The sequence below is a fragment of the Lissotriton helveticus genome, chromosome 1_1 (genome assembly GCF_964261635.1).
Source record: "Lissotriton helveticus chromosome 1_1, aLisHel1.1, whole genome shotgun sequence".
NCBI lineage: Eukaryota > Metazoa > Chordata > Amphibia > Caudata > Salamandridae > Lissotriton > Lissotriton helveticus.
In genome coordinates, this window is record NC_136057.1 from 2,139,174,698 (window position 1) to 2,139,200,066 (window position 25,369).

General features: G+C 45.1%; 1 protein-coding gene across 1 annotated transcript in view; it reads right to left on the reverse strand.

Annotated features, from left to right (window-relative positions):
• Positions 1-25,369, reverse strand: part of GLMN (glomulin, FKBP associated protein) — a 394,839-nt gene that overhangs the window by 152,167 nt on the left and 217,303 nt on the right. Inside the window, exons 12-13 of the mRNA XM_078646323.1 lie at positions 6,898-6,928; positions 2,766-2,855 (exon numbers count right to left, since the gene is read on the reverse strand). Of these exons, the coding sequence (XP_078502449.1) occupies positions 2,766-2,855; positions 6,898-6,928 (121 nt within the window). The remainder of the gene's footprint in view (positions 1-2,765; positions 2,856-6,897; positions 6,929-25,369) is intronic.

The window sequence follows — 25,369 nt, forward strand, 5'->3', positions numbered from 1 at the left end:
TGATGGACAGAATGTGGATCAATGTCACACATTCACCCCAGTCCAAAGATCTGGGCCCAAATCCATCGTTTTTCCACTCCACACCACCCTGGGTTAGACAATGGCGATATGCAAATCAGCGCTGACCCTGTGCCCCATGGGAACAGTCCAGTCCGAACTACAAAAGCCATGTCCTTCCCAGAACGGAATCAAGCATCCGAGGACCGGCCCGGTTTCGAGGTAACACCTCTCATCAGCCCGGCTAGCTTGACTCCAGTGGTGTGGAATGCCTGGGACTCACGTCTGAGCATCCCCAGTACACTTAGAGCGGTAATTGCAAACACAACAGTGATGGACAGAATGTGGATCAATGTTACACATTCACCCCAGTCCAAAGATCTGGGCCCAAATCCATCGTTTTTCCACTCCACACCACCCTGGGTTAGACAATGGCGATATGCAAATCAGCGCTGACCCTGTGCCCCATGGGAACAGTCCAGTCCGAACTACAAAAGCCATGTCCTTCCCAGAACGGAATCAAGCATCCGAGGACCGGCCCGGTTTCGAGGTAACACCTCTCATCAGCCCGGCTAGCTTGACTCCAGTGGTGTGGAATACCTGGGACTCACGTCTGAGCATCCCCAGTACACTTAGAGCGGTAATTGCAAACACAACAGTGATGGACAGAATGTGGATCAATGTCACACATTCACCCCAGTCCAAAGATCTGGGCCCAAATCCATTGTTTTTCCACTCCACACCACCCTGGGTTAGACAATGGCGATATGCAAATCAGCGCTGACCCTGTGCCCCATGGGAACAGTCCAGTCCGAACTACAAAAGCCATGTCCTTCCCAGAACGGAATCAAGCATCCGAGGACCGGCCCGGTTTCGAGGTAACACCTCTCATCAGCCCGGCTAGCTTGACTCCAGTGGTGTGGAATGCCTGGGACTCACGTCTGAGCATCCCCAGTACACTTGGAGCGGTAATTGCAAACACAACAGTGATGGACAGAATGTGGATCAATGTCACACATTCACCCCAGTCCAAAGATCTGGGCCCAAATCCATCGTTTTTCCACTCCACACCACCCTGGGTTAGACAATGGCGATATGCAAATCAGCGCTGACCCTGTGCCCCATGGGAACAGTCCAGTCCGAACTACAAAAGCCATGTCCTTCCCAGAACGGAATCAAGCATCCGAGGACCGGCCCGGTTTCGAGGTAACACCTCTCATCAGCCCGGCTAGCTTGACTCCAGTGGTGTGGAAGGCGGAAGTGATCGCCGAGCACTCTGGGAGCTGTAGTCTCCCCGCGGCGTCCACAGGCTTCACTGGACCGCTGCGGCGGGAGAGAACTGCAGCGTGAGCACCCCAGAGGCGGCGAGGCAACGAGCAGGTGAGTGGTCCCAGGTCTGGTATCAGCCGTCCGCTGATGGAAAATGCCCCCGCTCCTCAGATGGAGCCTACGCCTTTTGAAGCGCCTCCGGGCGCGCTGTCAGGCGGAAGTGGGCGGAAGTGATCGCCGAGCACTCTGGGAGCTGTAGTCTCCCCGCGGCGTCCACAGGCTTCACTGGACCGCTGCGGCGGGAGAGAACTGCAGCATGAGCACCCCAGAGGCGGCGAGGCAACGAGCAGGTGAGTGGTCCCAGGTCTGGTATCAGCCGTCCGCTGATGGAAAATGTCCCCGCTCCTCAGATGGAGCCTACGCCTTTTGAAGCGCCTCCGGGCGCGCTGTCAGGCGGAAGTGGGCGGAAGTGATCGCCGAGCACTCTGGGAGCTGTAGTCTCCCCGCGGCGTCCACAGGCTTCACTGGACCGCTGCGGCGGGAGAGAACTGCAGCGTGAGCACCCCAGAGGCGGCGAGGCAACGAGCAGGTGAGTGGTCCCAGGTCTGGTATCAGCCGTCCGCTGATACAAAACACCAAAAGTTGGAGAAGGGCATTGCAAAACATGTGATAAAGGTTCCAACACCAATCCTTAACACAAATGAAAACCTATTTCCAGCTAAACATTTGGGCGAAAGCATTACATTTAGTTCTGATAAAGGAACAGCATGGGTACTGGAGTCCCTAATTTAGTTGATTTCTTCTACTCAGTACTTAACTATGGATGGCTGTCTCTTACAGGATAATACAGGAGTGTTGCTGGTCTGAAAATGCACTTTGAGGGAGACTCGCTCCAACTACTACAAAAAACGAATTGCAATCGCTGCCAGTGCTCAAACGTATCACTTTGAGTATAATTTACAGTGTACCCGGATCCACAGGATTTATAAATTAAGGGTCAGGATATAGAGAAATAACTATCCAATTAACGGTTGGGAGTTTTTCCCACATGTTTCTGTAATGCAAATAACTACGTAACAGCTTTACAGCAAACCTCAAAATGGCCCTATTTTTTAATTTTATGTATATTAGCCAATCTGTAGTTTACATTGTTTAGTTTAATTTATACTTCTAGTATACAAATTGTGACTTCATTTTCCTAACATCGCATGAATTTGTCATATTCCTTTGTTCTTGTAGTCAATGGAGTTTGAGTAGTATCGTCACCATAACACACTTTTGCCTAAACTTGACTTACCCAAGTGTTAGCAACGTGAGTTGTTCACATGTGGGTCTGACACAAATATTAATACTAAATGCTAATATTATGTACTGTAAAAAAATATGAATAATTCTCGCTCTTTAACAAAAATCTACTGACAACTACATTGGTTCTACTCTTTGCTTTTAAGAAGATTGATATTGCATAGAAAGGGAATAATATTTTATTGGTAAACTACCTGTGGTATGCTAAGAAATATTTTAATTTCCAAGTACTCAGGAGGAAGACTGCAATCATCCACTCTCAGCAAGCTGTTTTCAAATAATTCCTGCAGGAGAAACATATATATTTTAAATAAAAAATATGGCTCAATATTACATAACAATAGGAGACATTTTTATCATGGTAATGATAATATAAAGATTGAAATATATTATGGCATGCCAAAGAGTTACTAAAATTCCAACCACCTCCCTTTTTGACCATTTAGATTAAATCTGACTGTCTCAGTAAATACAATGAGAAAAAGTCGGATACTGTAGATTCATGCAAAACATCAAACATCCTCTGCAACTTGAGGCTACATTTACCCAACTAGTTCCTTTGGGGCAATACATTTCCTTCAGTTTTTTTAGTGGAAACAGGGGGTGGGCTGCAAGGCGCATATCAGTCATTGTGTTTATGTGATTGTTGCTAGATGCTGTGTAAGCTGCCATAAGCAACAATTTACCACATAAGGGATACCCCAAAAGCAAATGCACAATCTATCTGTGCAAATAAACTTTTAATAGACTTTGCAATATTACACTAAAGCCAGTGAGCATGAAGTACATTTCTGATGCAAATGTGCAAAGCCATTAGTAGTGTACAGCTGTCTTAAGTTTGTTTTATTTTTGTAATTACCCGCAAAACCATCAGTACATAAAACCTTTTATGCAAACTTTTGGTCATACACAACTGGGAAATCCCAGGACGGTATCTTAAAAACAGGTGGTTTTAGAGGCACAAATTCTGAGGAAGCTGTGCAAAGCTGCCTCCGTTTTTCATTTTCAGATTCAATAACCCTAAAAAATCATGAATCCATAGAACCACCTGTGCACAGAGGATTCTTTGCTGTGCGGCTCTTAGAGCCAACGCCATTTATCGCCCTCGCAGGCATTTTAACAAAAATGACGTGTAGGCCTGAAAGAATGTGTGTGAAAATGCAGGATCTGAGTGTTGAAGAACGGTCAATGTCATCCAAAACTCTCTCCCAGTAGCCGGGCAACTTTAGACAGTCCCAGAGCAGGTGTAGCTAGGATCTGGTACCTCTGCAGCCTTGCCAGCTTTCCTTACTACATTCAAGACACCATCTCTGCACCAGGGCCTTGGTTAGATACCAGTATGAAATGACTCTGAAGGCAGTCGTTATGCGGGACATGTGTGCTGTGTGACTAGCTCAGTGATAGATATCTTCCCATCCTGTGTGTGAGCGTCTGCCCCAGCTACGCTTCATATCATGGCTGACCTGCACTTTTCCTCTGTAGGGGCAACTGAGCTGAAAGAGCATAGAGCACTTTATTATGTATAACAGTCCATTTCCCGAACGGTGTCAACAGCTTCTGTGTGTATCAATCAGGATTTATACAGTGCGGGTGCATCATCTGTGGGGAACTGGAGGTGCTGGGAGAGCATGCTGTCTGTTCTCCTATTGGTTGAACATTCAGGTCTTGTGGTCCTTCCTGAACTGCTGGAGCGATGGTGAGATTATGAGGTGCAGGTGGTATGGTGTAATGGAAGGGTGTCACCCAGTGCTGATTCTGCATGTACTGTACACAGTCTGCTTCAAGAAGGTCATAGACTTTTTTCAGTCTTTCAAAGGGAATAGCCCCTTCTACCTCAAAGAGGCAGCCTATCCTTTTGCAGCCTCTGTGCCACTAGTGGATGAGGTCAGTTTGCAGGTCCGTGGTAAAATCTGGATTATTGTGAATGGGCATCATCTGACTGCAGCATTAATGCTGTTAAGCCTTCACACGCCGCCTTCCTGTCCCAGATTGCCATGGAAGCTTTGGTTATGGGGGCGATAAGCCCTGTGGCCTGTGCTTTAAGGGGGGCAAGGGATCTTCCATATGTGAAACTCTGCAACTGCCTGGACCGTGAAGGACCAATGTTTCTTCAAAGCCGATTCCAGAATGTACAGGAATTGTGCCGCCTGAAAGTACTGTGTGATATTAAGGACTCCCATGCCTCCCTCTGATGGTGGCCTTTAGAGTCTTTTTAAAAGGAGCATTAGTTGTTGGATGTCCAACTCCTATCGCACATAGCGTTTGGCAATCTATGGCATGGGTTGGACGCAAATTTGACCTTCAGCAAACACTAAGTGTGAAGGCCTGTGCTTCCAGCCCACACCATGCATTACCTTTAACCGTGAGCAACAGGGTTTGGATGCAGGGCCAGGCTGGTGGCCACACCCTGCATCCAGCCACCGTTATGTGCTAAGAATCTCTACGGTCAACCAACGGCAGAATGACTTAACATGCATTTTTAATGTGTGAATTCCTAGTAGCTCTTGCCTTCCAGTTTGCAGATTTGGATCTATGAGGTTGTGCTTTATGCTAGTGTTTTTTCCCACCGCAATCCGTGACCTATATCTTTCTTAATCCATCTTCACCCTGACAGTCCTTCAGTCTGTCTTACAGCGGAGCCATATAAGTATATTACATTTTCTGCTCTTCATGAAACGTGGGTGCTCAGGAAAATGGCACTTATTTACAAATAAAAATAGCGACTGCATACTTTCATATTTTTTTTAATTGACAAGTTTGCCCTCCACAAGGTGCATTTTTCTACTCGGTACCTGTCCACCCTCTGCTATTGCCCAGAAAAAGTCTTTAGGTCTCTCGTTTTCTTTGTTAATTTCACAAGTGTGAATTTCAGATTTTTTTTTTTAGGTAACATTAGTGATTGAATGCTGAGCCACTACTGGTGTGCCCAACCTAAGCCGCACTAGCCACATGATCGTGCTTTTTTTGAAAGGCGCAAATCGACCATCCACAAAGTTCGTTTTCTTATCTTCTGTGTACTTTTACCAACGAGCTGAGGCAGAGACAGCCGTGGCCAAGCTAATGATAAACAATGAACAGGGAATCTGTATATCGAGGATATATGCACTGTCATTGAGAACATTATGGAAGATGTGACGTAAAGTTTGTACTTAAAAAATTCATATGCATGAAATAATGTTGCAACCCAATGGTTACTGTATTACAGGCACACATGCAAATCAGGTCCGTTGACTCAACCAATTCTATTAGTATTACTTGCTACCATCTGCCCACCATCCCTCCGTTTTATGTCACATGCAATAGTTAATTATTGTAAACCCCTAAAGCATTCTATAATGTTATGGGACAGGTCTCATTCTAATACAATGAAAAAAACAATCCTTCTGCTAACAACCTCCACCCACATGAAACAGAGGAGCATATGCAGTGATAAAAAACAAAGATCCACCTCATGATTCCAGTCAAGATCTTGTCTTGCAAAGTGTGTAAAAGCAAACCAATCATCAGTTCTGTAAAGTCCCAAACTCTCCATTCCACTGTCATTGTAAAAAGTAACCATGGGGTTGGCTGTTCATTCAATAATTGCTGAAGATGGAGGAGTGGCTGCAACAGGGCATTCCGGTTCTAACTGAGAATGTGTCTGTCTTGCCAGATCCCCTGCCATTTTGCAGCACAATCATTAAGGCACTGTTTTTTCTGTTATGTAGTATATAGTATCTTAATTTCACCTTAAATATAAGCATTTTAAATTACGTCTCAAATTACTACTGGAATCGCACTCAATCTGAGAGCCTACTCGTTACTATTCTTATTTCACCTTGCAAGAACAATTGTTTTCACATGGTTTGCTTCTGCTTTGCATCAGCGCCTTGAGACCCTTGAGACCCTCACGGGTGAGTAGTGCGCTTTACAAATGTTATGATTGTTGATTGATTGATATTTGTGCTGAGGTCTTTTTTATGATAGTCTCATTTTCAAGGCCAATTTTCTTTCTGGAAGTAAAATATTTGCAAGGCTGGACATTAACTTCATTCGGCAGAACCCACCACCAGAACATGGTCTTGCAAGTTTTCATAAACACCTGTTCTCAAACAAAACATACTGCCGGCAACTGAAATGTAATATTCTAGTATAACACCACAGTAACAAACTGGTCAAAGGCTACAATGTATAATATTTGTTACGTGGTTTGTGTATAATTGAACATTTCAAGGAAATTCCTTTTATCATTAGGTCATATAAGAGCTCAGAAAGTGCATATTAAGTTTCATAGACGCTTTTACCATACCTCCAACAAACAAAATCATTGTAGTCAGAAATACTCACAATTCCTTTTGATAAGACAGATTCCTCTGTCCTAGGAGAAGAGAAAGGGTTGTAAATCACAGTGCAATTCAGAAGGACAATATATGCTTTGAAGGCATTGAGTTTCATTTGGGTGATGGCGGCGTACTAGAAATGGCAACTCGGCAGTATCATATAGTCAAAACCTTGAAATCTGAGGAGATGGTTAAGAACGTAAAAAATTCAGGGTTTGAGTATATACCAATCAGCATCAGGATACATGAAAACATAGATCTATATACTTTGTCAGTTAGAACAACCTTTTAAATTGAATGCAAATGTATGCACCGCTTGCAAAATGCATCGTTTATAACCCCTCCCCGTGCAGAACGAAACTTTAGAGGTCTACTGTTGGGGACTATTGTTAGGGTAGCCAAATCATTGTGATATTCTTTTGCAATAAAAGAAGTTAACATTATTTTGTACCAGACTGAGTGCAAGGTGTGAAAGAGGTAAGGTTACGGAGTCCTGCAACAGATTTTAACTAGAGTGCCAAGGGTCATGGCACTTGCCTTTGCACCCAGACCTTAACTAAGCATTCTACAAAAACAGATATAAGAACATAAGGAGATTATCTTTGTGAGTCTATTGGGGCACGTGCTATCCCGTAAGTCAGTTACTAGATATTAGAGTGCTGGAGAACCAATTTCAAGAAACGTTTCAAGTGTTATTCACTATGTGGGAAATATTCTCCCCTGTCAGAAAATGTCAAAGGGGTGGTGGATGGGGGAGTGTGTGTGTGTGTGTTTTCTACCTGTACCTCCAGTATGGTACTGAGCCTGTTTGCTTTACAGGAATAACTTTGAGATAACCATTCCAAATATAGAACTATGATGCTTTAAGTCGGTCTTTGCTAAATAGTGTACCTTCGGCATATAAGTTATGGAAAGTTCAATAAGGTTTCAAGTTATCAACTAATCCTTCTTAGAACAGAATGAAGCAATTTTGGAGGGAGTTCCAAAACACATGAACAGTCGACCCTTAGCCCCATGGTCTTCTAACACATATGAGAGCCATCAAACTACATAATGCCTGTAAGTGTTAGGTTATGCAGATCTGAAGAGCATATTATCACCCAGAAGGATATCCTGGCACTGAGCAGGTGTGAGTCTAAGCACACCTAGGTCCTAATCAAAATGCCTTGTCTTCAACTTTTTGCAGAATTCAAGAAGTAAAGAGGAGGCTCTTAGGTGTAACTGCAGGATGATCCATGTATTAGGAGCGCTGTGGAGAAGGCTCGACCACCAGATCTGGTTTTCTGTATGCAAGGGATTTGTGCAAGTATGAGTCCAGACGAGCATAGGTGTCTGGAAGGTTTGTGAAAGCAGATGCGATTGTTGAGGTAGGTGTGGGTGAGGAGTTTGAATTATGCTTGTTTGTGAATGGGGAGCCAGTGGAGCTCCTTCAGGTGTGGTGTGATGCGAGTGCAGCGAGGGAGATTGAGAGTGATTCTGGCTGCCGAGTTAAGATTGACCTGCAGCCTTCTGGTGAGCTTTTTGTTGAAGCCATCATAGAGGGTGTTCCCCTAGTCCAGCTCGCTTGTGAGCAGGACAAGGCTTGACAGTTTTCAGAGTGCTGATTGGGAGCCATTTGAAAATCTTCCTCATCATCTTGAGGGTATGGAAGCATGAGGCTTTGATGCCATTGACTTGGACAGTCATGTTGTGTTTGCTGTTGTTGATGTTAGCGAGGTTCTTAGCATGAGTGGTGGGTGTGGTTGTCTGTCCTAGCTCTGTTGGCCACCATGTGGAGTCCCACGGGTATGCACTTGTGCCGAAGACCACAATTGCAGTCTTATCAGTGTTCAGCTTTAGACAGTTGGTTTTCATCCAGTCTGCGATTTCAGTCATGCAGGCATCAAACTTTATCTGGGTACTGTGCATTTGCCTGTGAGAGAGTGAATGAGTTGCGTGTCATCAATGTAGGAGAGGACGTTGATATCCTCAGATCAGATGATGCCCGCTAGAAGCATCATGTATGCGTTGAAGAGTGTTGGACTCAGACAGGATCCTAGCGGAACTCCACAGGTGAGGTTGCAGGTGTCCGAGGTATACGGTGCTAGACTTACTGACTGGGTCTTTCAGAGTACTTGCGTTGGATGACAGCCATTGTTTGAGGAGGGGGAGAGAGACTGTGTTTAAATATGCCAGAGAGGTCTAGGAGGATGAGGGCTACTGTGTCTTCTCTGTCCAAAGTCAGGTGGATGTGCCGCGTGACAGCGATGAGGGCAGTTTTGGTGCTGTGGTTGGGACTGAAACCAGAATCAGTGGTGCCAAGTAGATGGTAGTCAGGATATTTGGTGAGGTGTCTGTTGATGATTTTCTCTAAGACCCTGGCCGGGAACAGTAGAAGGAACAACGGTCTGTAGTTGGCGAGCATTGAAGAGTCGCAGAAGGTTTCTTCAGCAATGGAAGGACAGGTGCTTGTTTCCAAGAATCTGGAAGGTCGCATAAGAAGTGGATGTATTCAGAATGGGTGGGAGCAGGACACTAATGGGTTGCAGTCCCATGGAGTAGGAGTGGTGTGGGGGCAGGGATCCAATGGGGCCCCTGAGTGGATGGACTTCATAGTGGCAGCAGTTGCATCTGGGGTGATGATGGGCCAAGTGGCTAGCATTGGTTCCTTGAATAAGATCAGGAAGCATTTGGCAAGGCAAGGTAAGTCTGGTTCGGTTGTGGGCTGAAGTTGTGGTAAATGGCGGTGATTCTGTGTGCGGGTCACAAACATCTTGTTGAATCAAAATGTGTTCATACACTAAAATTAGTTCATTTCCTGCTGCCATTTCTGCCTCACACATGAAATATATCACGTTTCCTTGTCTCCCTTAGACTTTGTGACCTCAATTATGAAGCAAAGGCTCAACAGTATCCATAACCCCTCTAGTCACTTCTACAGTAGATGCAAGGTATCGCTGTTACAGAAGTTGGCCTTGTTCCTATTTTTTTAATAAGTGCTCTTCCACTGGACAAAACATTTTCTTCCTTTATTTGTCTGCGTACATTCAGGGAATTTAGACTATATGATAATGGTAACCATATTTCTTCTTCCAACTACAAATTTTCTGGCTCGACTTTGGCAACCACTCTTGACACCCAAACCCACCCCTTTGTACCTAAGCAGCAAATGTGCTTCGTTTCTGAAAGACAAATAAAATGCTAACTGGATGCCAAGACTTGGCACTGCAGTTTTCACAAGAGTATCTCCACTGCATGTATACTTCAAGTATTATGCCCTAAATGGGGAGGGTATGCTCAGTCATGGGTACTGAGAACACTGTCGCGGGAACCAAGTTATACCGGACTGAGGAGCCCTAATATGGGAAAAATCGGTCTTGGGTTGCTGGTGTTCTGGTTCAGGAAGGACATGGCTTGGCAGTTCAGGCTGGATAGTTCCTGCTTGGTAAAGACTGGTTTGCATTTGGCTCAGTACAAACTGAGGGGACATGGTATGCAGCATAACAATGGGCCTATACCAGCCCAAACTAATTATCAGTGGCTGAGATTAATGTAAGCATTCCATCCATCCATTTTTGTATACTTTTTTTTAATGTAGTTTTTGATAGCGATTTTCATGATTATAACATTGCACATAGTACAACACAACTGGGGGAGGATCAAGGTCACAAACACAGGCAATAAACCCAAACACTTACATCATCACACCGTACAAAGATCCAGGCATATTACCTGGTGCATTTCTCTACATTTTGCAGGATATTAACATCGTGGTGCCACCCGGCCGGCTATAAGGTAACGTCAGGCATTACAGGCGCATCTCACAACCAAGGCCCACATTAGTCTATTAAGTTAGGGGTGGATCCCTCATTGGACATAAGTGAGGTTATTGAAGGTTCTCGCCATGGTTCACAGGGCATCCACCAACCAGGGTCATGTCCTGCTGTGCCGCCAGGTAAGTAACCAACAAGGCCCAGATGTCTCTTGGTCTTGATCGCTCGGGCATCAATTCCCAATATGTCTCAAGTTTTTCTTGACAATAGGGCGTATCTGTCAACAAAGCTTGATGCTGAGTGAAGGCATGCTCTGTGATTATGTCAAACACCTCCAACCAGAATTGTGTAACCAAAGGGCACTCTCAAGCAAAATGTAAGACAGTGGTGGTATGTGTGGCACACCCCAGGCAGCGCACATACTCAGCTAGGCCTATCCTGTACAACTGAACCAGCGTATGGGTCAGTTGCAAGTATTTGAAGTACATAACCTAATTCTGAAATTTAGGGAAAGGGCTCTGGATTAAGTGCCACAATACCGCCACTGCTCCTCACTGTACGGGGGCCAATGTCAGCCAGCCATGTGGAAAAAGCAATTGGAACATCAATCAGGGGTTTTTACTACATTGTGGCACAGAAGTGAGTAATACATTTGTAAGAGGATGGATAAGCGATCATCAGATCATCAGCTCCAAGGGGATGTTGGGGGGTGGTCAGCAGGAAAGGTACTGCGCATGGCTCAACAGGCATCACGCAGCTGGTGGTGAGTACGTCCAGAGGCGTGCAACCAGGATCGTCTAGTATGCATTGTGAGGTTAGAAAACGGCTCTCTGGCTATATATCTCTAAAGTTGTGAAGCTGTAAGTGCAACAAGTGTTTTTAGTTGCCAATGTCAGCGGTAGCAGGGATCTTAAGGTGTCCAGCAAGCGGCACACTCTGCACGTGCAAGCAGCCTAGCTCTCTGGGTGCTCGTAGGCAATTTCACGCCCACACCGTACAGGCCACAGTGTTGATCTAAGCAAGGGGCCACCTAGGGGGCAAGTATAATTCAGCAAGGAGCTACCTGATCGTGTTTAGGGGCCATATGAGGTTGGAACATGGTGGGGTTCAGCCAATAGCGGGCAAATTGAACCTGTACACAGTAGAAGTAGAGGTCCATGATGTGGGCACCCAGTCCACCCTGCTCGAAGGGGGGGTTCAGTACTTCCCATGTGACACAGGGCTTTCTACCAGCCCATGCCAAAGTAAGCTGGACCACAGTTGTTTTTGGAAGTGGGCCATAAGCCCCAGCAGCAGACCGATACATAAGTACAAACATGCAGGAAACACCAACATTTTGGCAATGACAATTCTCCTTGCGATTGATAACGACAGCAACATCCACACGGGCACATGGTCCTCCAACAATGTCATGAATCTGCCATAGTTAGCCCTCCAGGTGGCGAGATATCGGACAGGTGCCTTCGCCCATTGCAGAGCGTATTCAATATCTAAGAGTTGCGTGCCTGGCATGAGTGGATCAAAACAAATTCAAAGCAGTTAGCAGTAATCCCAGCCTGTACACCAAAATAAATTATTTCACGGGTGATTGGAGAAATATTAACATTTGGTTCTATGATATATATGGTGATGTTGTCCGCGTATACGGAACTTAGGGTTCTTCTGGGTGTAAAAGCCAGTCCTATATGCGAGTGATGTTTCCTTAGTCTGGCAGGGGCTCTATGGCAACGGCAAATAGTATAAGTGACAAAGGGCACCCCTGCCAAGTTACCCTGGAGATAGTGAGAGGAGGGGTTATCGTACCATTGTTAAGCATCCAGTCCGTGGGTTGTGAGTAAAGTAGTTAGCCATCACTGAGCCCTATGCTGGAAAGAAGAGCAAAGAGATATGGTCATTCTAGAGAGTCGAACACCTTAGTGGTGTCGAGCAGGACTGATGTGGCACTTCGCCAGGGGTCAACTGAGTGAAGAAGTGCAAATAGCGTAAGTAAATTGTGAGCCGTTGTGCAGTCAGGGACGAAGCCGGACTGGTCAGGGCGGACAATATTTGGGAGCAAGGGGAGAAGGCAGGAGTTTGGCCAGAATGTAATTATCCACGTTAATAATGGACAAGGACCTACAAGAGTCGCAGCTACTCGGGACTTGTCAGACTTCAGTATAGTGACAATTAGTGCCTCTTAGTGGAAGGCGGCAGTATACCACACTGGGACTTCTCATACATTGGCAGGAGGGGGGGAGCAAGAATTTCAGCTTATTCCTTATAGAAGGCTACAGTTAAAGCCATCCAGGCCGGGAGCCTGGTCTCCAGGCATACTCTGGATGACCTGTATAATATCCTCCGTTGTGAAAGGTACATCTAGGAATGGACGGTGCACATCGTCAAGCCAGAGTAATTGTATTGTATCAAAGAAATTGCTCAGGGAGAAGGAGTCGTGTGATAGTAAGGAGGTGTACAAGTTAGGATAGAATGTGGCCATGACATGTAGGATAGCATCCAGACCTATGTGAACTGTCTACTGGTCATCTATAAGCTTCATGATGTGGTCGCTTTCCCTGGGTTTTCTGAGAAGTCAAGCAAATTTCTTATCTGCGCTCTCCCCCTGCCCGCTTCAATAGCGAATGCCTCCTTGCCAAGACAATGAGTCTCTCTGAGCGCAGCCTCCTCGTACTCTAGTAATTTACTAGGGTTAGTCTAAGCGCTTGCATAGAGTTTGGAGATGCTAAGCTGTGCGTCATTGACTCCATAGCGTAGATGCTCTTTATGAAGCTGTATGTAGCCAGATCTCCCTTGCTGTGACCAATTTTGGAGCTCTTTATGACAGGTAGAGAGAGCAGATTGAATCTGGTTAAAGCAGACAGCGATTCGCTCCAAGTTTCTGTTTCCTGGAGCTATATTATGTAGAAGCTTTATATGTAGAGTTGCAATACCAGATCCAGGGCCTCGCCCCCCACCCGTTGATGTTCCATGAGCATAGTTTGAGGGAGTTTTGGGTGTCAATATTATATTCAGTGAACTTGGAGGGTCACAGGTTTCGGTTATTTGTGTTTATGGTCCTTGACAGCCAGCTCCACTCTTGTAGGGGGATGCTTTTTGTTGCATTAGATCTATGGAGCCGCTGGTCTCTAATTTCTTTGCCCTCTGAAGTTTTGCTGCGGGCTCCGCGTAGCACGGAGTACAAGTGTGTACTCAGCTGGGTCCCCCCCCCCCGGCTCTTTTTGTTCCAGTGTTATCTTTGTTTCTGAAGAACTGAACTCTGGTACTGCCACAAGCTTCCCCTTTATGTTACTCCAGGGCATGTCGAAATTGTAAGTATTTAAAGAATTAGGGGCGCTAGAGGGCGCTAGAGGGCGCAGAGCGAGATGGCTGCTCGGTAGAGCTGCTCCGTCGGCCGAGCTCCCAATCCGGCATTAATCCTCTATATCCAGACCTGCCTTTTGCATTACCGGATCGCTGCAGCCTCCCTGACTGCTGTGGAACACTCTTGGCTGAGTGTTGAAGACGGGAACGTCGCCATTGCAGAGATAGCTGCCTGTCAAGCGCCGAGCCTGCGCGGAAGACGTGGCGGCTCGGGTTGTAGACGGACCGGCCTCCTGAGGTAGGCCCCTGCTGCGCTAGTGGTAGGTCTGGTGTGCTGGGGGTCAGGTGCAACATCCTGGGCCTGGCGTGGGGAGGACTGTGCGGCGGACTTGGGTGTGCCGGTGTGTGTCAGGCCGCTGTATACCCCATTGTGCGGTAAGCCACATTGCCTCTGGGACTCAGCTTTTGCGAGCCTTCGCCGTTAGGCCTACTGGGGCTGCGCTGGGACCCTTGGCCTCGCGATCGGCTGTGGCGTGGCGGCGGGCCTGCACTGGGCAGTTACCGTGCGCCGATCTGTGTCCTGTATGCCTGCCTGCAATCAATCCTGCACTCGCTAACCCTGCAGCTAACACTTATACAGTTTCTCATCATCATCGGATTGCTGTCATCCGCTAAGTGTGCCTGCCATCTCTGCTACCGGTCTTGCTGCGACCTGCGGACCTGCCCCTGAGCTCTGCACTACGGGGCTGATTAACTGCTGGTCTGACGCCTTTGGGGGAGATCTGCTGGTGTCATTACTAACTGGGTGACCCACTGCTGCGGGCGAGCCTGCGCCTTTCCTCCTGTATCAACAGTGCTGGTGCCTGCCAGGGGTACGAGACCTCTAACACCTGTCACGTGGTGCTGTCCACATCCAGACTTGGTGCTGCTCTGCAGCCTCAGACCTTTGGGCATTCACTACCTTGTGGGAGCTGCGACAAGCACATACTGCGACTGCCATAGGGTCTCTGCCCCCCGCTACAATAACTCTCAGGGGGGAGTGCTACGTCTACTCTAATTACTGGGACTGCGCCCTATCTGTGGTACTGGAAAATCTTGCATTCCGCTGCGGTTGGGTGCCCTGGGTTGCGTGCCCACTATGAGGAAGAGTCATCCGCGCCTCACTTTTGAGCCTTGAAAAACCAGTAGGTCGGCTGTGCACGCGGCCTCAGACTCGGAGGTGGACTCTCCCAGTGATCATCTTACTAGCATAGATAAACCGCTCCTTGCAGTGCAGGCCAGTCTGCAGTCCATCGATGGCAAGATAGACCATCTCAACCTTCGCATGGATCAAGTGGCATCCAAACTAGACAAACAAGCGCAGCGTCTGGGGGAAGCCGAGATGCGCATCTCGGATGCCGAAGATGGACTGCAACAGATTACCACTGCAACAGATTACCACTAAAACAACATCCATGGAAAAAGTCCTCGCTGTCATACAGGCCCGTAACGAAGATTTGGAAGCTAGGTCGCGCCGCAACAACGTGCGCATTACGGGCTTGCCAGAATCCACGAATACAGGACGCCTCAAGACTTATGTGGAGAAACTTCTCCGAGACATCTTTGTGTGGGAACAGCTTTCACAAGTCCTCATTGTGGAGCGCGCCCATCGCTCCCTGGCTGCAAGACTCCCCCCGCCCCGGGTGCCCCACCTCGACCTATCATCGCACGCCTTCTCAATTATAGAGATCGGGATGCAGTTCTCCGCCTTGCTCGAGAAAAGGGCACTATCATGCATGAAGGTAACACTCTTGCTTTCTTCCCCGATTTAACGCTGGCGGTACAAGAAGCCCGTAGAGAGTATCATCCCACCAAGAAACTCCTACTTGCTGCACGTATACAGTACGCCATGCTCTATCCCGCCAGACTGCTAGTTGACAACAATGGGAAATACACATTTTTCACTTGCCTGAAATCTGCTTTAGAGTATGCTAAGACTGTGTCTCGCCGCAACTGATCTCCCGGGTATGCTGAAAGTGGCGCATCTGCGGACACGTCGAGTGGACAAGGCGAACTCTGATTCTATTGCACTGAAATGGGATGGAGATGTTGATTTCTGATTGCATGTTGCTTGTGTGCTATCTGGAGAGGCGTTTGGGGGGCAGAGATTATAGCGTGCCTATATAGACTATTAATGCATATTTCTTCTGGCACCATTTGACATTTTCAATGTCTTGTTTTTTGCTATCCTATTGGGAGGGTCCTCTTGCATGCTTGGCTCAGATGTATGATATGGAACATGGGCTGGAAAATCACGCCTGGACCCCTGTAAAGATAAGTCTAGCGGCAGAGAGGGTCATTCACCAGCAGCAGCACAAGTCATCAATTTTGGGCTGGAGGAATTTGACCTGCTGGATATATGGTGGCATAGACATGTAGGAACTCTTGCAGGCACGCACATTTCCTCTGCACATGGCAGTTGGTCCCGCCTCGACTATTGGCAGGTGAGCGAGGGGGTGGCGGGCTGGGTGTCTGACGTAGAAAATCTGCCACGCACTCTCTCTGATCACTGTCCTGCGTTACTCACCCTCTGTTTTCCTGCGATGATTCCTAGACCCTTCACTTGGCGCTTCCGATCTGAGTCTTTATTGGTCCCTCTTTACTTAGAAACTATTCGCGAGGCCATTACACAATACTTTGTCAACAACAAGGGATCTGTGGACAGTGCTGGAATGCTCTGGGAGGGTTTTAAAGCCACCATTCGGGGCATTTGCATCAGTACGTCAGTTGGCATATTGAGGGACATAAGGGGTCAGCTTGCTAAGGTCGAGGCCACGCTGACCCGGCTGGAGCACGAATATGAATGCGCACCAAATGAGCTGACTCTGGCATCCCTTAAGGAAGCCATACTCGAGCATGCAACACTGGCAGAGGAGGAAATACGCTATCTCTCCAAGAGATCCGTGGCTCCCTCCTATGGGGAGGGTGGGCGACCGGGTCATCACTTAGCTATGAAAATCTTGCAGCGCCTACAACAGAAGACAATCACAAAAATTACAGACAACTTGGGGCACGACCACCATAGTGTTGCAGACATTACGGAGCAATTCCGGCGGACAAACGAGACACTGTATACGTCTCAAGGTGAGACTGACTTGAAGGAACTTGACTATTTATCGCAGATAGCCATTGCGTGGTTGTCCGATGGACAGAGGGATTATCTGGATCACCCTGTCACAGTGGAGGATATTCATATGGCCATAGCCTCTCTCCCTAACAAAAAGGTTCCTGGCCCAGATGGCTTTAAGTCTGAATTTTATAAGGCCTACGCGGAGGAGCTCGCCCCCTTTATGTTGGAAATGTATGCAGAAGACTATGACTTGGGCATTCTCCCCCCATCTCTTCGAGCGGCCTTAATTATAACCTTGTTGAAAAAAGACAAATCATCTGTTAAATACGACTCATACAGACCGTTGTCGCTTATTAACACTGTTAAATTTCTGGTTAAAATTCTAGCTGTTCGACTTCAGCCACTGATGCAGAACTTGGTCCTACCAGACCAATCTGGGTTCATACCCACACGGTCTACCTCCTATAACATTCGCACTTTATTCACCTTGTTCCACACTCTTTCTCCGGAATTGCCGGCGGCAGCGGTCATGCTTGACGCTGCCAAAGCGTTTGACTCAATTGAGTGGGATTTTTTTTTTATTCTCTGACGCATGGGTTTCTCTCCCTTCTTTATCAACTGGGTCAAGTTACTTTACACCCAACCTACTGCACAGGTCTGGGTGGGCGGTCACACCTCTGACTTGATATCCATAACAAAGGCACGCGGCAGGGGTGTCCACTATCGCCGCTGCTCTTTGCCCTCACACTGGATCCCCTGGCCTGTCCAATACGACAACGGCACAAACATGCGGCTCTTTACCAACATCATTGTCCGCTCATAATTTTGCTATATGCGGATGACATGTTGCTTTTTATACGAGAACCCCGCACCCATTTGGAGCCGGTCTTGAGGTAATACATCCGATTTGCTCACTATTCTGGACTGTCTATAAATTGAGCAAAATCGGTGGTTATGCCGATCACCGCGTGTACACATCCTCATGAGCTAGAAATTCCTCTTGTGTGGGTGACAGACTCGGTCAAATATCTGGGGGTCTGGATTCACCGAGATCCTGATGTAGTAATTCGGGAGAACTATGGTACCGCTATAACATGGCTAGAGCATCACATAGAAAGATGGATTTGTTTACTCCTCTCCTTCGCGGACCTCATCGCTATTATAAAGATGGTAGTGCTGTCAACATTTTTATACCTTTTTAACAATGTACCTATCCCACTTTCGCACCATTTTTTAAAAACACTACATACACTACTCCTCCGCCTGATTTTGAGGTGGGGGGAAGCAGGCTCGCATATGTTGGCGCACTCTTACACTGGATTATAAGCACGGGGGCTTTAATGTTACGGACATTTATTTATACTACTTGGGCGCGTAGGCACAGTACGCGCACTTCTGGTATGCACCCCATGATTTTATTCCCCATGTAGCGGTGGAACATTGGGACGCACACCCAACACCACTGAGCTCCATCATCACACATAGCCGACGAAACACGCCCGTGGCAAAATTAAAACCATTCATTTGAAGATTGCAGCCTGGCAGACACTGCGGTGCTTAGCTGGAAAGCTGCCTTTGTACTCACCATTCCTCCCCTTCGCTAGACATGCGGACATTTCAGTATCGCATGAAGGGGGACTCATCCACATATTGGCTCAGGCGGACATCGATAAAATGCAAGATTTGTTTCTCAATGGCACTTTCTTAACGCCTGCGGACACAGATTATATCAAACACAAATCATTATTATTCACGTTCACACTTCACAGACTGAAAGGAGCGATGCAGGCACACTTCCCGACGTTTCCTATGGAGCCTCCGTCATTATTGGCCTTGTACAGTTTACTCACTGCCCCCACTAGACACAAACTCGTCACTAACTTGTACCGAGCTGCCAGTTTAGATAGGGAACTTCCCGAGAACAAGAGCCTCAGCGAATGGAACGAACACCTAGACCCACAGCTCTCCCAGGACGACTGGGAACACTGCTGCTCATTAACTGGTGCACTTACATCCAACGGGAATCTCTGCATCATACATTTTCGATACCAACATCAGACCTACCACACACCTCACAGGTTTTTTAAATATGGTCTCAGGGAATCAGACGCATGTACACGTTGCGGTACTTTCAGGGCAGACTTTTGGCACCTCGCCTGGTCCTGCAACAAGGTGAGAAACTACTGGACTGCAGTAACTGAAACACTGTCCAAAATTTTTGGGGTTGTCCTGACTTGCTCCCCACAGGTGTGTTTATTGGGCCTGCTCCCATTTTTGAAAGGTAGTACAGGCAAACTAGCTAGAGTGGCCTTACTCATTGCTAAATGGTGAGTAGCGATGGTATGGGACAGCAGACGGAGTCCTACAGTCGCACAATGGCTCAAAGATCTGACTTATTGCAGAGAAAATGTAGTATTGTATGCAGAGGAACTGCCAGTGACTTCTCGACCGAAATCTGGGAGCCCTTGCTGATATATTTACGTTCTATTGCTCCGACTGATACTGCTAGCACTGTGACTGTATAAACATTGTCAATATTGATGCAAGTGATGTAGTATAGCTGTTTTTGTACTGTAACAACTGGAGTCTACCCTTTATATCTGTGTTTATATGGCCACGTTTTTCTCCTATTTTGCAAGCAATATCCCTTGTCTTACTGTAATGTAACTGGTTCGCATTGTAGTTCTTGTATTACATATGATGCTTTATATATATAAACTTCTTTATTCGGCTTATTCACAAAGAAAAGCCATAAAAGAGAGAATGCATTTTACATACATGTACATTTAAAAAGAACAATCTCAAGAAGATTCATAAAAAATGCAAGTTTTAAAAGAGGAAAATTATTTAGAACTGTTTAATTTCGTACGGTTAAAAGATAATGATTATAAATTTTGCCTATGCTTCCTAATACATTTTAAAAAGTTGAGAACAAAGTAGCAAACAGTTTCAGATTCAAGCATTTGGAGTCTGAGAAATGCCGGTCTACATTGTCTGAGGCCCCAACTCCTCAATATGGGTAGTAACCAGATTTTTCTGTGCGAATGATAGAATTTGCAGAACATAATCACGTGTAAATTAGACTGATTAGATTTTCCATCACACGGGCAGGGGGGGAAAATTACATATATGATGCTTTATGAAAACCATGAATAAAAATAAATAAAAAGTACCCCAAAAAAAGTATTCAAAGAATTGAGGTTTACCTAGGGATAACTCCTTTGTAAGTTTCTCAAATATTTTGATATTGCTTGAAACCCAAAGGTCGTTCAGCTGGGAGAAGCCAATTATAAGTCATGCCCACTTTCTCAAGGAAGTGTTGTATCAGCAGACATAGGATTTGTTTTTTAAACGGTAAGGACTTTTCATATGTTCATCAAACACGTTTTTACTTGAGACTTGCATCCCAATGGATGCCTTTGCTCACAGTTGTGATTAAGTATAATTGATCTGCATAACAGCCTTACAGTTCTGTTGTGCAACATTTGGGAAGGGCATAAATATAGGTAGTTTCAATACAATAGCCCTAACTACTGGTGCCCTGTTGGATTGTTCCTAAAGTGGCTCTGTTTTTTTAATGGTTCCTAGATTGTACTGGGAAGACTTCACTTTAATATTAGCCATGGGGATGAATATCAATACCCCACAACACTTTATTTTTCCAAACCAGTGCTCAACGGAAGATGGTGAATAAAAAATAAATCTTGCGCCAGCTGGTGAAGAATCCCCTACAAGGAGAAATTATGTCATTTTGTAGTTCAGGCATATCCCTTTTTAGGGCCAAGCCTGCGAGAGCAAGTGCTCTTGCTGGCGAGCCACTATTGTTTCCAAAAAGGGCTTGTAGCCCGCCCACTGCTTACCATGTGTTTGCTTCACTGTCCCTCTTCTTTTCAGACTCCTCAACTAGCCAGCGCAGGCCAAACGTCACTTTCGATTTTTTGTGTGGAGCAGGGACCAAGCACAGATTGATTCAAGTCAATCAGTGCCCAACCACTGCTCCTGACATGATGGAGGTAATATTTCTTTCCCCCTTACATTCTCCCTGCCTGCTGCTACATCCAAAGCGCTTTTTAAAAATTGTTTTTCTTGACAAAAAAAACCTGTGGACAGTTGCAATAAATGAGCAAATTGTCTAGTGTTGGCTAACAAGAGGCACTGGGGTGTTCGTGAAATCAAGAAGCTCTGTGGAATCTTTACATGGCAATATTTTCCACTTTTTTCCAATACAATGGAATAAATTAGAGTCCTTTTCCCTGGTATCTACAGCCCACGGGATGTTGACCTAAGAATTTTGTTTTACAGATAATGTTTTTTTAACAGTTGTGCGCAATCATGCAAAGTGCCAGCACACAATGGAATTAGACAAATCATATTTAATCGGCGCACATTTGCCAAGAGTATGTCTGCATTCACTAACTTAGTATAGCTTCCAAGCAGTTACATATCACATGTGGCGCACTCAGCCAGCCCTTATGTCGTAGTCCGCAGCACTTTGAATTCTCGGACGTGTAGGTTCGTTTTTTAACACAGTAAAGAAAGGTTAAAAAAACGAGCATGCAAAATGTTGATGGCTTTTAAGTCAACGCTGGTTATTGGTGTCATACATGGGACGTAATGCAGGTATGATGCTATCATTTTAGAGGTTTGTATATTACACCTCTGGATTATCCCATGTAGATGCGCAAGAAGCTCATCCAATGCAGATGTTTGGATTCTGGCACACAAAATACTGGATTTGCAATGTGATGAGCAGGTCTACAGGTCTCAGAGCCCTCATGCATGAACCTTGGAAACGGGAGAGCTAGGACGTATCTCTCCATTATTGATATGTTTCCAACTTGTGAGACGTCACATTCTCTGGTCATCTTGAAGTGCCTGAAAAGTGAAAATATGCACAAGCACCAGAGGGTTCAGTGTGCATGATTTTAGGAGCTACGCCCTACTTGAGTCTCGGTTTACGCGTCTTTAGTAGTCCTTAAGGATACCTCTCTCTGACTTCTCTTAACCAAACTGCACTATGGAAACGTTTTGAATAATAAGCAAGCAATATGTAAAGGAATGACATTTTAATAATGGCCTGAAATTGAACGAAGAATAAAGGAGATAATGACAGTATGCAACGCATTATGAGATTAAAGACACATTATGCATTTCATTCAATTACAATCATATGATGTATTTTTGATGACTTCACAAATTCATGCAACAGCTATCCATCCGGGCATTTAACGGATATAAAATTCAAAGCTTTCTTTCTTTTTTTAATTTGATTTCTATGGTCAAACAGTACATAAATAACACTACACAGAACAGATTAACTAGGTAGCTAAAATGACAGATATGACATATTAGTTTCACCCTGGAAGCATCTTTTTCTGCATAAAAAGTACCTAGCAGAATACTATATTGCAGCTATTTTAGGTCTCGCCTGCATGTGCTCTTGCTTGGGAGAGATATTGCATATAACAAGGGGCTTGCAGCCAGCTAATTGCTTAACATTTGTTGGCTTCACTGTCACTCTTATTTGCCACATTCTAATTTGCCAGCGCATGCTGGCTTAACTTGCTGTTCTTTCGGCTGGAGCATGGATCAAGTACTGATTGCTTCAGTTTGATTGCTGTCCTTCCGCTGAGCATGCTAAGATTGAGGTACTACTTTTATCTTTTCTTCTTCCCTGTTGTCCTTGTCAAAACTGGTGCCACTTGTAGCTATGTTTTACGGTGCCACATGCACTTCAAAGAAGGTCTCTTCTCATTTGAGACTGATGTTTATTGTGACAACAGACGTTATCTGTTTCTATTGTAAAAACAGATGTAATCTGCTTCCAAATGTGTTTTCACTGAGGCATGGGCGCAATTGCTTTCTTTATGTAATATACATTTTTTCCAAATGTCATATTTTGTTTTTCATTTTCACATATAGAGAGATTAACTGTAGCAGAATCACAGGGGTGTTGTTATAAAAAAAGTAGGAGGCTTGTATAGAAAAATACAAGGGTTTATTTTATGATAAAGCAGTAAGAAGCACAGCACGTCCGTTAGGCATCAAGTCCAGAGTATATTACAGTTGAAGCAGAATCTGGAACCCAGCATGTAAGATGCAGGCACGCATCATACATTCTAGGCTCCAGCCATAATGACATAGGCAATAGAGGAGGAAAACAAAGCATAGGAAATGCAAGAATGTAACACATCTTATCCCTACAAAAGAAAATTAACACAGGTATCTACTAGGCACTTTTTTGGGTCTAATATCAGTTTTAACCCTAGATGCAATAGACAAATCTTTATGAGGGAAACTTTGAGGAGACACATTAACATGCGCCCGAGGAGACACATTAACATGCGCCCGTAGTGGAAGTGAGTTAGGAGAACTAAGAGATCTGGCAGAATTAGAAGAACTAGGACATCTGGCCACCCTTCGAACATTCCAAACTCTTCCATCTTGTGTGGCAACACTGTTTTTGAATACTTTGACCACTTTAATGGGAGGAAAGAATTTAGAAAATCCTTTAACCAGAAATCCAGGTTTTTTCACTCTCACCCATTCTCCTACAACAAAATCATGAAGTTTAACATTCATCTTAGAATCAAACAAAACTTTCATACTCTGTTGTCTATCTTCAACACGTTTAGCAACACTCTCAATATCAACTTTAGAATCATTCCTGTTTAACTTCTTAACCCACCAGGGACAAACGACAGAAGTAGGTTCCCTACCTTTCAGAAGTTTGAAAGGACTCACACCTGTGACAGAGTGAGGTGTGATGCGATATACCCATAACCTTTTCCTGATAACATCCAACCAATTATCATCAGAAGAACTTATACCACTAATGCAATCCTTAAGAACTCGATTAAAACGCTCAACCTGACCATTCTCCCTAGGCTCATATAAAGAGACAGTATGATGCTTAATACCACAACTGCTAAGAAACTGTTCAACCTCAGAAGAAATCAACTGTGTACCATTATCCGTGACAAAGGTCTCTGGAAAACCTTCCCTAGCAAAAATCTCTTTAAAAAAAAACAAAATAACCTGTGAAGAAGCATTACTAACAAACTTTACTTCAGGCCATTTCGAATGGTAATCTACCAAAACTAAAGCAAAACGAGCATTCAATGGCAAATGTTTAAAAGGACCAGAGATGTCAAAAGCCACCTTCTGCCAAGGAAACTTAGGCCAAGCCACAGGTTTAAGAAGGGCAGAAGACAAATGAAGCATTTTATCGCTACTGATACACTGTGAACATTCCCTTACCATTCTATCAACCATCTTATCAATGCCAGGCCACCAAAAATTTTCTCTAATCTACCGTTTCATAGACGACATACCAATATGACTCTGGTGAGCCAACAACAAAATCTTCTCTTGTAAAGAAGCAGGAGGAATTAACTTACCAGTCTTGAATAAAAAACCACCAAACTCTTCAATTTCAGAAGCAACCTGAGAAAAGGAAGCTAATTCAGCAGAAGTGGACTTAGTATTAGGCCATCCAACTTTTACGTAGTCAAAAATTTGTTGACATACAGAATCTTTTTCCATTTCCTTAAACCATTCCTCTTCAGTTAATGTTAAAAACTCCTGAGAAATGCAATCCTCAATAGAAGCAACAACATCCACATCCAGATCAATGGTAGACACCTTATCAACACTACAAGGTAACCTGGAGAGAAAATCTGCCGTGACATTGCTCTTTCCTGGTACATACACAATTTCAAAATCATATTCCTGAAGGCGTGAAGATAAACGAGCTATCCGTGCAGTCGAGTTCCATCCACCTCCAGGAGACAAAATCCCTACTAACGGTTTGTGGTCTTTTCTCAAAATAAACCTGTTTCCCCACACATAATTTCTAAAATGTTCCACAGCCCAAATACAGGCTAGCAACTCTTTTTCGATAACCGAGTATCTTCTTTCGGTGGGAGATAAAGTTCTAGAAGCAAAAGCTACACACCACTCATCCTTACCCGCACTCTGACTCAGAACACCTCCAATGCCATATAGACTGGCATCTACAGTAACAATGCATTTCTTATTAATACAGAATTATTTCAGCGTGGGAGCATTGACAATCTCATTTTTGATTTGCTTAAAAGCCATATCTTGCTTGTCTGTCCAAACAAATTTGGCAGAACTCCTAGTCAATTCTCTCAGGGGTTCCATCTTGTTAGCAAAATTCTGAATGAATTTGCTGTAATATTCACATAACCCAGCAAATGAGAGCAATTTTTCCTTATTATCCGGGGCTGGTGCTTTTACAATGGCATCTACAAGATTTTTCTTTGGTACCACTCCTTCTCCAGAAAGAGTGTGTCCCA